This window comes from Chelonia mydas, chromosome 1, assembly GCF_015237465.2.
Source record: "Chelonia mydas isolate rCheMyd1 chromosome 1, rCheMyd1.pri.v2, whole genome shotgun sequence".
NCBI classification, from domain to species: Eukaryota; Metazoa; Chordata; order Testudines; family Cheloniidae; genus Chelonia; species Chelonia mydas.
In genome coordinates this window covers 164,145,713-164,158,742 of record NC_057849.1, presented here as the reverse complement: position 1 = coordinate 164,158,742, position 13,030 = coordinate 164,145,713, and the positions used below count along the sequence as shown (strand labels likewise).

Genomic DNA, 13,030 nt, shown 5'->3' with positions numbered 1-13,030 from the left:
GTGTAACTCACTTTGTGCTTTAGCCTTTCCTATTTTGTCCCTACATGTTTATGCTACTCTTCTGTATTCCTTCTTAGCAATTTGTCCAGATTTCTACTTTTTGTAAAATTCTTTTTTTGATTTTCAGGTCATTAAAGAGCTCCTGATGCAGCCATACTGGCCACTTCCTAGTCTTCCTGTTGGGATAGTTGGCAGTTTGTGTGTTTAATATGGTCTCCTTGAGAAACTGCCAGCTCTCCTGAACTCCTTTATCTCTTAGATTTTCTTCCCATGGGATGTTACCTACCAGTTCTTTGACTTTGTTAAAGTCTGCTTTTTTAAAGTCCATTGTTCTTATTCTGCAGCTCTCACTCCTTCCTTTCCCTAGGATCGTTTTCATGATCACTTTCACCCAAATTGCCATCCAACCAGGGGCGCTGGAACAATCTGTATAGTGGGGGTGCTGAGAGCCATTGAACCAAACTGTAAAACCCTGTATATGATGGAAACTACTTCAAGACAGGGGGTGCTGCAGCACCCCCCACACCGCTAGTTCCAGCACTATGCATCCAACTTTGGATTCATAACCAATTCAGAATTAAGTATAAAACGGCTGTCTACCTGGTTACTTCCTCCACTTTCTGAAACAAAAAGTTGTCCCCAAATCACTCAAAGAACTTATTGGACATTTTGTGTTTTGCCATTTTATTTTTCCAACAGATGTCTGGGTAGTTCAAGTCCCTCATGACCACATACTATTTTTCCCCACAGGACCCCAGCCTTAGTCAGTGCACAGAATGGATGGTGCTCACTTAATGAGCAGCCACTCACTATTTTATTTTCTCCTCATTGTTCACGTGTGGTCCCAGGCCTTATTTACTGCACACTATTCAAACGCTTTCTAAAAACAGAATTATTAATTTCTTCATGGGCTTCACTATGGTGCTCTTTACTATATCATCAGAGTGTTTCACAAATACTAATGAATTTATTTTTACAACACCCCCGTGAGATAAGGGTGTAGCATTATGCTCATTTTACAGAGGGGAACTAAAGCACAGAGAGATTAAGGTAAAAAGTATTCATTAAATTTGAGATGCACAAAATCTGATTTTTCAGAGTACAAAGAATTATACAGCAATGTTCAAAGCACAGCTCTCATTGACTTCAGTTGCAACTGTGAATGTTTAGCAAATCAGACCCTAGTTCTCAGCAAATCAGACACTGGAGTCTCAAACCAAGCATACAGGGGAAAAAAAACAAAACACTGCTATACCAAACTTTAAAAAACAAACAAAAAAAACCCCCAAAAGCACAGGTGGTCATGATGCGACTTGATTAGCATCACATAGGAACTCTGTGGCAGATGCAGGGACAGACTCCAATTCTCCAGGGCAACATTCAACTGCCTTAACCATGAGACCTTCCTTCTTCTTCCTGCACTCCCTTCCTTCATTTATTCCACACCTTCCAACTTCTTCAACAAATAAGGCAGGGGTCCCACAGGCAACATCTCCTTCAATACGCAACCATTGTCATTCTCAGTAACAATTCATAGTCATTCTATGACTATCTTTTGTCATCATGGACCAGGAAAAGAAAGCAAAAATGAGTTTATAGCCTGGGGATTAGGGCACTCACCAGAGAGGAAGGAGATCCAAGTTCAAAGTCCTGGCTCTAATGACTAATTATTTATTAAAAAGTAGAACAGCTTCATGAGAAGAGAGTGAGAAAGCCCCATATCAAAATATCCTATAGACCAGTAGCTAGGCCACTCCCTTGCAATGTGGGAGACCCAAATCCCGCCTTCTCATCAGGCAGAGGGGAGAACTGAATCCAGGTTTCCCATATCCTAAGTGATTGCCCTGACCAATGGGCCACAGTGTAAAAGGGAAGTACCACCACCAGCACCTGTTCTTGAATCCTTTCCTTTTGTCAAAATGTCTGAAAGACTAAATAAAGTTTTTCAGGTCAAAACAAAATGTTTCAACATTACCAAAATGTTATGACTTCTTCAGTTTGGTCGAAACTATTTGGCAAATTAGAGAATAGTTTTGGTCAACCAGAAACTGCAAGTATTCATCTGTAAAATGTTGCACAGCTCTAGCTATCACTGAACAACTGAGAAACACTGATCCTGCTTTATGTGAATATTACTTGGAGTTATGGAGGGTTTTTTGCATAAAATCTTAAATTTCTGGAGGTGGCTTTTCTCTACTACTGCCATGAAGATCAATCTTTAATACAAACCAACACTAAACACACATGCAAATATAATCAGAAAAATAAATGTTCCGAAGTCAGATTTTTAGTTTGCAAAGTAATTCTTGCATTGGGTTACCTGGCAAGTGCGTAGCATCCTGGCTCTGAGCACACAGTTGGAAAATAGTGAACAACAAGTCTTCGGAAGATGTCATCAGTAAGCACCCCTTAACTGAGCTGAAAAAGTTAGAGGCTACATCACATATGAACGATACTGATGGTTCAGTATTTCCAGCTTCAGAAAGATCCTTAGCTTTTGAAAGAGCTGCTTGAAGTTTATCAATAATTCTTTCAACATAAATTTCACCAATCAAGGACTCTATTAAAAAAAAAAAAGAGAGAGACTTTATGATTACTCTGTGACAAGTAAGATCCTACGGAAGCCATCAGATGCTATAAACAGTGTCTGCCTGCTTTTCCAGATTCACTAATCTTGAAAGCAAGATCAAGGGGAGAGCCTGCTTTAATTTTGTATTTGCTAAAGCTTGATTCATTTCACTCTGGTCAAAGATGTCCTCGCTCTTCAACACCTGATGGAACACACCCAACATATTCTTGGTAGTTTGTTACACAGGCACTCTGCACAAAATCATAGAGTATCAGGGTTGGAAGGGACCTCAGGATGGTATACGTGCAGTAATACCTCCAGTCCCATAGCCATCCACTGAAATGCCTGACCCTGACTCATGATAAGGCAAACATTCAATCCTGGAGCACCGCATTAGGTCATTTAAACCGACAAATCTGACTGACTACTTTTCTGGAGTGGCGAGCAAGTTTCCCGCACCCTCCTCTGGGACCCAACAGCAAAACACAATAGTATTATGAAGATCTATCTATTCTACAGTATGCATTCATCTTACTGGTGCATCTCTTAGGAAATTATGAACCACTTCTTGGGCACCAAAAATAATTCAGCCTTCAAATAAACTAGGAAACATTACTGCAAGCATTTTAATAAATACCAGCAAGCTAAACAAAATGATAGCATTATAAATACATTGACTTTAAAATTGGGTAATACAGCAGAATATGAAACTCATTAATACCGAGGTGTATGTGACACTTGCCACACAAGAGAAGCAACAGGTGGAACAGGTAGTTACTCACAAAGGTGTACCATACATCTCTCAGTGTATGTGCCCCAAATAAGCAGATTTAGAACTTATAAATTGTTTCTATTGTCTGAGGTCAGAGGCTCTGATGTGGATCCATAACCCTTCTGATCTGACACTACTTTTTGAACAGTAAACTTCAGATTGTATGGTCTATTCCGCAGTCGATCATTTAGTAAAACCAATCTTTGCACTGAAGAATTATACAATTAGAGAACAGGAAAATCTAAAAAGAAAGAAGATTAACACTAATCCTGTCAACAGGTGCATGGAAATGGAAGGATATCCAGTCACTATTCCAGGTTAGTTTTAATGAAATTAAAAGGACATAGTATACTAGCTCAGGTAAATATAAACAGAGAAGCAGCTAGAGGTTACAAAATGTGATAGGGTGAAAAACCTCAAGAAGTTCTTTTTCTTTTTTTCCAAGTAGCAATTCACCTACCATTTTTAACATGCTGTGATAATACCAAGCTCAGGAGGGTCCACCTTTCTGAACAGTACAATTCCGAGGAGGTTGTTGTGGTTTTCAAACCCTTATAGCACAGATCATCTGCTAGTATTACGAGCTTCTCCCCTAGTACATCGCCTTTCAGCCACCCAGAGACTAATGAATGTTTCACTGAGTCCGAGCATGCCTGAATTACAAGACAATAACTATTTTTGCAAGGTTAATAACTTTAAGGGCATAGGATTAGTATGTATTAGCCTTTATACATTAATGCCAAGTTATAATGTCAGCGTTTTTTCAGAAACTAATGCCAAGTTATATACTGGGGGAAAATTCTGCTAGGTGATGAGCCAATTATTATTATAAATAATAAAAAAGAAAAAATAGGAAGGAATTTTGAAGTGTGAGGCATCCATAAGTGAGGAGGGATGACACTGATACTGGGCATCACAAGATCTGGGTTCAGTTCCCAGCTCTGCTACCAACTTCACATATCACTTCAGGCAAGACACAAATTCCTCTGTGCTTCTGTTCCCTATCTGTAAAAATGGGGATAATAATACTTTACTTCACAGGCATGTTGCAAGAATAAATGTATTAATGTTTGTGAGTTGCTCAGATAATATGGTGATAAATGCTATACAAATGCCTATAAAGTAAAATAACTTGGTCCTAATTAGTCAGTATTTCTGGGGTTTCCAAATAGTGGTTGAATTTACACATCATTCTTTCTAAAGTATATATGCACAGTGTTATCCTGTTTTGTAGAGACTAAATGGCTCAGGGGAATGGAAATCTGTATAACATCATGCCACACAATTGACCACATTAGAGATTCTTATCTATGAATGAAAAAGGAGCCCGTCTATATCAGAGATGAGACGTACTGAAGATGGAAGTTTACAATACAGGCAATGCAGTGCCTCTCTCAGTGGTTTTCAAACTTTTTGTATTGATGACTCCTTTCACACAGCAAGCCTCTGAGTGTGACCCCCCCCACCCCCATATAAATTAAAAACAGGAAGAAGGGGGTAATTTAATTTTATGGGGGCTCAGGGCCGTCAGCGACCCCAGTTTGAGAACCCCTGAAGGAAGTGCTTCAGTTTCTAATGCTATCTACCATGGGCTTGTGAGAGAGGTGCTATATTTAAGTTATAATAAAACAACACTGTTTCAAATTTAATTATTACTAGATTTTCAAACTACGAAAATCAGACTAGTTTGTAGTCTACTCCAGTTTACCTATCACTTAAAGATTGGAAAGTATCCAAAAGTATGCATGCAAAATAAGAATAAAATTCCCAAAGAAGATACCTTTTGAATTACTTGTAGGAAAATACTCCATTTCAGATCCATCTAGTGGAAAAACAAATAAATAAAAATATAGTTAATAAAACATATTCCATTAGGAAAAGAAAGCTTAATGCAATCTCTATTTATTGTCTAATTTTAATTTCTGAAAAGGATGTGTAGAAGTTGTCAAGCCTTAGTAGCGAGCAAAGATTATCCCATAATTATGACTATTTAGCAGCCAATAATCAATGAAAGAAATTATAATTGCCCAATTCCATGGCAACCTAAGTTTCCCCCATCAACTAGATCAAAATGGGTAGAAGTCACTACGGTTAAGAGAAAAGCTACAGGTTAATACTATAAATCATATTGTATGAAGAAAAAAGGTGGTAATTTAGGAACAAAAATCTAAAGATGTATTCATTATTTTCAGTACAGTATATTTATATCAAGTAAGAGGGATAAGCATATCAATGTCATAACACCTTTCCTAGTATTCTAATTCCAAACTCTCTTAATTCCATCTTCCCTCTGTCAGATTTATCCAAAACAAATATGTTACTCAGAGTCAGAATACATTTTCCAGATCCAAAATCACTATTATTCTCATTCTCCGTTGTAGCCCACAGGATAGTCATTATATAAATTCTTCTATTTGCAAAGTAAAAAAGAAAGCCTTACCTTAGTTAAGTCATCAAGAATATTTTTTCTTTCTGTATTATTGTTACAACACCTAAGGACACTATACAAAATATCAACCAGAAAATCTGTCTCTTTCCTCCAGTCTTCTTTCAACCAAGCTATTAAATTCTGATGCAGAAACTGTACTGATGGATTTTCATGCTGAAGTTTTACATCTTCCTGGGATTCAGTCTGAGCTAACAGCACTTGAAAAACTCTGCTAGAAGGGAATGAGTTGAGCAGAGCAGAGAGAAACTTTAAGTGCCGATCAGACTTCTGTTCACTGATATACACAATACTCAGTTCAGCGAGGATACAGACTAAATCTTCTAAAGGTTCTTTCCTTAGAAACAAAATATGTGATGGATCAGTCAGTATTTCAGATTCACCATTATTTGTCACTTCAGCAGACTTCCCATTCTCAGTGTTTCTTTCAGATTCATTCTCATCTGTAAATCTGATCTTTATGGTTCTTCTTTTGCTTGGTTTCACAGAGCTCTCTGGGCTCTGCAGAATTTGTAGCATACAGGATATAGCAACCAAAGATTTCTCATCAGCATCTGCTGCATCAACATGGAGTACATACATTTTTGAGAGACTGTCCCAGAAATTCGACAAAAGTCTCCGGAAAGTTACAGCTGTGCCATCATCATTTAAGATTTCTGTCTTTGTTTCCCAGGAGCTCAATATTTCTGCTATTTGGTAAAACAATGGACCAATTTGTAACCTGGTCTCTTTAAGCACAGCTTCAATGAGAGGAACTAGCTACAAACAGAAATGCAAGAAAGTTTTAGTAACTAAATATTTACACAACTGGACAATAGTTTTAATATTAACAATCTCAGGAAGCTCTGCAAAATAAAGTGTTTAACATCTATTAAATATCAATTTAACAGCAATCCTGAAAACAGAATTAGCAAAACGTCTAACCCACCCAACCTCTTCTATTAAACATTTACAGACCCCTATCCATTACATTTATACTTTATTGTTAAAGACATTGGGGTTTCAATCAAGAATTCTGCACTCGGTCAGGTTTGGTTTTATGGGAAGGAGGATATAGAAACACAGCTAAAAGTTATTTTTTCTTAAATTCTCTGGGATTTTTTTTTATTGGTGAATACATTTGCATTGACGTGTTTCACAATTTTGTTCAAGTTAAAATTGTGAAATTGCAAAACCAAGAACAAGAACTTTTAAATATTTACATAATATATACCTGATCACATATAAGCATCTGCTGAATTTGTTTTTGTTCATCTTCTTCACCTAAATTCTGTAGCATGGCAAATCGTAAACATTCCATAAATGCAGATATGATTGCAGAACACTCTGAATGGCTAGCTATGGTTCGCTCACTTGACAACCTAAATACATGTAAATCAGGAGACATAAAAAGAAATAGTCATTGTTCCTTGATTACAATCTGATTACCATGCTTTACATAGGTGCTGTTCACTTGAGGAAAAAGGGATAAGAAAATCTATAAGTGACCTCAAAATAAAAATTCAGGAAAACAAGTTCTACATAAATCAGAACTAGAAACGTGGGCATTTAAGCATGGCTTTTTAGCCTACTTTACTTATTCATAAAAATACAATTAAGGATTAAACACATTTGTGGCTTAACAGACAAATGCAGCCTCTACTATTTAACTGAATCTAAAATTTTAAATGCACCCAATATAGTGCCACTTTTTAAACCTATGCTTTGTGTGTGCAGTCTTGAAGAGAGAAAGGGACAAGGGATCACAGCAGGAAGAAGGAGACAGGCAGACAGCGTACAGAATTCAGTTTCTGATATTTACATATTTTAAAATGCTTTAAGTAACGTAAGCTTCTTTCGATTTGTTTCCGAACATAAATAATTATTATAATAAATATTTAATCTAATGTCATGAATTTGTGGCTCATACCCTTGAATTATTGAGCTGAAAAAAGTTCTGTAAAAGTCCAGCTTTGGTTCTGTAATGCCATGAGGTACCTTGCTAATCAATGGCAAGAGATTAGGATATATAACAGTAGCTAGACCTCGTCCGCCTTCTCGAAGTACTATCCATAGCTTTGGCAGAACTCCTTTTTTGGCATTTACATGACTCCAACAGTCCTACAGAAAGAAATAATTATAGGAATAAATTAAACCAGACTCAGTTGGTTTGGAAGACCTCTCAGGTGGGTCATCTACTCTAGCTCCCTACGCTGCAGTAAGAGCAAGCTATCACCAAATCTAAATTGCCACGAGTATTTTTAAAACTCATTTTCTCTCTAAACATTTCCATTTAAATTAGTGAATTTTAAGGTTTAGCAGACTTCAGAACAAAATCTTGTTTTACCACAGCAGAGATCTTTTGGGTAATAAACTTAAATCAAGAAGGTTTTGTCTTCAGTGATCTTTTGACCCATTATACTGCTTTGTAAAATAGCTTGCTATAATATATTGCTACTTTTATGACAGTCCCAGGTTTAACCCACAACCCCCAAAAAACAGGTGTTAGGTTTCATAAAGAGTCACTACAGTTATAAATATTAGTATTTTGCAGTGAGTTTTAAATTAGGAACTGTGACAAATCAACTATAAGTATATTTTTTTATTAAACCAACTTCCTATCGATAACAGAGACAAGTTTTCGAGTTTACACAGAGCTCTTCTTCAGGTCTGGGAAACTTACTCAGGGCTAGACTTCATGTACAGTGCTGCATCTGGACTGCTGTGGCGCTTCAGTGAAGACGCTCCTATGCCAATGGAAGAGCATCTCCTGTTGGCATAGTTAATCCACCTTCCCAAGAAGCAGTAACTATTTTGACGGGAGAAGCTGTCCTACTGACATAGCGCTGTCTACACAAGGGGTTATGTCTACCCCTGAGTGATGCAGTTATACCGATACAGGTCTGTAGTGTAGACCTGGCCTCAGAGTGTCACAGCTAAATACAAGGTGGAGCAGACTGTTTAGCATTAGTTAATGCACATTTCAATGGACCATTCAAGGTGAAGTGGCCCATGAACACCCTTCCAGTCATAGGGAGGAAAGGGAAGGAGGGAGTGGAAGGTAGCTGAGGGGGAAGGTGGGTTGTTAGTGGGTTATAGATTGTTGTAATAAGGCCTAAATCCAGTGTCTCTATTCAGTCCATACTTGCGATGATGAGTTTGGAGAGGTTGGAAGGTTGTTTGAAGGCCAGAAGAAGTAGATCACATCATGGAATGAGCCACTCAGATACCCTGAGAGAACCTGTTTCAGTACAGAAATAAAACCCCCGCCAACTGCACACACCTAGTTATCACCTACCACCCTCACTGAAACCCATAATGGGTATCATCAAACAACTACAACCAATACTTTCCTGAATCCCCTCTTCTGGCTTTCGAACAAGCCCCCAGCCTCTCCAAGCTCGTTATCAGAAGCAAGCTCCCCACAGACCAGGACACACCAACTCAAAGCGGCACTAGAACCTGCCAGAACAACAGATGCAAAATCTGCAGACATATCTCCATTCTTACAATGATCAACACCCCACACAACACAACTTTAAAAAGATACATGGGTCCTACATATGGCTATCCCAGTATTGGTGTACCTCATCCAGTTCACTAAATGCTCCAATAGCAAATATGTGGGTGAAACCAGACAGTCACTACGCTCTCAAATGAGCTCACACAGGAAAATGATAAAAGACAAAAAAACCCCACATCATCCGTGGGTGAACACTTTTCACGAAGCGATCACTCTAAATCTGACCTCTCAGTCCTCATCCTCAAAAGAAACCTACACAACACTTTCAAAAGACAAGCCTGGGAGCTTAAATTCATAATTTTGCTAGACACCAAAAATCATGGACTGAATAGACTGTATGTATGACTTATTAAAACAATCTATAATCCACTAACAATTCCCCGCAGTTGCTTCCCCCCCGCCTTCCTTCTCCCATCGGTGTAGTAGTATCTTCACTGAAGTGTAGACCTGCCCTGAGTAAGTTTCCCAAACCTGAAGAAGAGCTCTGTGTAAGCTCAAAAGCTTGTCTCTCTCACCAATAGAAGTTGGTCCAATAAAAGATATTACCTCGCCCACCTTGCCTCTCTAATAACTTGGGACCAAAACAGTTACAACAACACTGCATATAAGTTAAATTTTGTATGAAAGCCAAAAGGCACAAAAAATATTCTAGGAGGAAAAAAACATTGTCAAAGTTACATTTATTATTTGAACTGATAATGTATGAAGTAAACAGAAGGCTGATTTTCATACACGATTATAGGTCATGCCAACAATTACAAGATACATCCAACACCAGTTACAAAAAGGACACTATGGAATCACTAAATGAAATTCTGGCCCCACTGAAGTCAATGAAAAATTTCCACTGACTTCAGCGAAACCAGGATTTTATCTGAAGAGCTGACTGGCTACAGTATCAGGCTCTAACTAAACAGTGACTAGAGACCAACTTGGACATCATTTTTCATAAATTCTAATAAATAATTCAATAGAGAAATATTTGTATTTTTAAAAGCTATTTTATATACTTGTGAAGTTCTTAAATGTCACAACTTCAGTTTAATTACATGCTAAATTCCTGTCTGCTTTTCAGAGATAATGGACATACACAATTTTTATTTACTTTTAGTGGAGCTGTGAGTGCGGAGTACCTCTGAAAATCAGGCCCTTATAGTGGGGGGAGGGGACGAGGAAGGGTTGTTTGCAGTAGTAAGGGGTTCACAATGGTTACTTTATTTTAAACTGATATCTTCTGCTTAACCCCAAACCGAGGGCACTGGTATGATGTGAAAGGTTAAGTCTGACATATTTGAACAGACCACTAGCCTCTGACTTATAAAGAAAAGAAGTTCTCATTCAGTTTCCTGCATTACCTCAATGGTAACAAGGATGTAAAGCACAGATTCCCAAAGAGCTGGACACACCACTGCATCACTGTCATCAATACTGAGAAGAACTGCGGGACAAACTCTTGGTGCTTCAACTTTCATTGATTCAGGAAGGAGCTGACAGAAAGTAGAAACTAACTCAAAAAAAGCTGAGCGAACCTAAAGTAAGCCACAAAAACAAAATATTTCAGTAAACCATGGATTACAATATTTATTCACTACTACAAATCAAAAGTCTAATTTCCCCATGCTTGTTAATTACATACTGTAATTTACTTTAAAAAGAAATGGTATATCAACACAAGCATGTCTGAAATACATTTGATTTAGCACACACAAAAATCAAAACAACAAATTTTCAGTTAGTGCACAGAGCTGTAACAGATTTTTTTAAAACAGGGAAATTATGTGACAAAAGTTTTTTAACAGATCATATACTGGAAGAGAAGATTATATATTTTTTAAAAGTACAACATTATGCAGAATGCTTATCTTCCTTTTATGGAGTACCTTTTATCCACAAGCATCCCGAAATGCTTTGACAGACTAAACGAATATTTTATGCAACACTGAAATGTAATGCTGTAGTTGTTCTGCACTGATAAACACAAATAACAATTCTTGGCAGAATGAAGGTCAATGCAATAATTTAGAAAATTACCTGCCTAAATGTATCCATAAGTTTATGGGGCTTGCTTCTTTAACAAGAATTTTAAAGGGCTGTATTTCAGCCACAAATTCCAAATAAGCAGATGCCTACCTCAAAGGAACAAATTGGAGGAGATTACTCAGACGCTTGTTTGCCTATAGCAGGGCCAATATGTCTTGTGATTGGAAGACTCTTTTAAACACAGCTGGGCAAGGCACCCGGTTCTTTCTTTCTTCCACAATATTTGGGATGGCTTAGTGCCCTAAGTTTTCAAGTGTTGCTTTTGTAGAAAAAGCCTATAAAAATAAAGATGGTATAAAAAGGTTCAGATACCTGAGGTATGCTGTGCTTGCCATATTTCCAAAATTTGTTCTGAGATTGAAGGGGTATTAGCTTTTCTTCCAGTGAATGAGTCTCATTCTTTGGCAACATGCAAAGCAACTTCTTTAAGGCTAACAAGGAACATGTCAGAATTCGAAAGTATTTGGCTTCCCTTTCTTCCTCCGGTACAGTTCTCAGGTAAAAAACAAAAACAAGTTTAACGCATTAATTGAAAACTAGCAGAATGTGTATATTCTTTAATGAGCTTCTCATACGATTTTGAAAAGAAAATCCTAGGATTCATCCTAGGGATTGCAGCTATGTGTATTTAACTACACTGAACTTTCCATAAGGCGTGTGTGTTAAACACTAAACACGTTTACACTGCAAAATTCTAGCTAAAACAGTATTTTCAGAAGTTCATTTTCCCCCTCCAGTTCCTAATGCCCTGTGTCAAGCAATTCTGCCCTCCAGCTACTCAATGATACACATGAATCAGATAGAAAGAATTACTAGACAATGGGTAAAATTTTCAGAAGTGAATTAGGAATTTTGATGCCTAAGTCTCATTGAAAGTCAACAGAATTTAGATTCTTAAGTTTGTAAGTGCTTCTGAAAATTTTAGCCAACACTACCATCATTGCTGCTGCCTGGCTTTGTTCCCCACCACGACACAGGATTAAGCGTGCTGCTAGCCCAAAAGCACAGTTCCAGCAAGATTCCCAAGCACAGTTGCCACCCATGGTAGCATACTGAAATACAGGCTGTTGTGGCAGCTAGTTGTACAGGCTTGATGTGAAGAATAGAAAAAGGCACTTCCCTAGAAAAAATAGTATTTTCTATAGAACTGCATAAGGCATAATATGTCATCAATAAAATTTACTTTTTATTTTCTGCAAAAATCTACAGTTTGTTCCCTTGTGAAATACATTTTACATTTACTGAAATTAACAAAATACAATTTTTGAAAGAAAAAACTTTTAAACTATAAATTTTGAAGTAGAAAAACATACTGTGGGTCACTGAGCGTATCAGGTGTTTCTTTCAGAAGGTGGTCTTGTAGCATCTAGACAAAATACAGGAGAACTTATTTTTTCATATGTGAAAGTTAACCACAAGCTGTAAGTTAGTCACATGAGAGTAAGCACTAAATAATGAAGCTTCAACACCCCTCTGATGCAGGCAGCTAGTTATTAGGCACATTTTACAAATGAGGAAACAAAAGTAAAGACAGTTGAATTGACCAATCCAGGTCATAGGAGACAATGGCAGAGCCAGGGTCAGAACTTTGGTTTCCTGACTCCTAGTCTCATGATCCGATCACTGCTAGACCATACAGCCACTGTTCTGACAGAGTCCCATATCTCCAGGATTAAAAAAAAACATTAAAAAATTCCATAT

The 13,030-nt window shown here is 37.5% G+C and overlaps 1 protein-coding gene across 4 annotated transcripts in view; it reads right to left on the bottom strand.

The window, feature by feature from the left end:
* The window catches only part of LTN1 (listerin E3 ubiquitin protein ligase 1), a 45,068-nt gene that overhangs the window by 21,442 nt on the left and 10,596 nt on the right, over nt 1-13,030 (bottom strand). For all 4 annotated transcript variants that reach the window (XM_037905445.2, XM_037905440.2, XM_037905451.2 and 1 more), the window contains exons 5-13: nt 12,643-12,695; nt 11,642-11,822; nt 10,645-10,818; nt 7,697-7,887; nt 7,001-7,148; nt 5,782-6,546; nt 5,122-5,163; nt 3,802-3,994; nt 2,321-2,560 (exon numbers count right to left, since the gene is read on the bottom strand). In XM_037905445.2, coding sequence (XP_037761373.1) covers nt 2,321-2,560; nt 3,802-3,994; nt 5,122-5,163; nt 5,782-6,546; nt 7,001-7,148; nt 7,697-7,887; nt 10,645-10,818; nt 11,642-11,822; nt 12,643-12,695 — 1,987 coding nt within the window. The remainder of the gene's footprint in view (nt 1-2,320; nt 2,561-3,801; nt 3,995-5,121; nt 5,164-5,781; nt 6,547-7,000; nt 7,149-7,696; nt 7,888-10,644; nt 10,819-11,641; nt 11,823-12,642; nt 12,696-13,030) is intronic.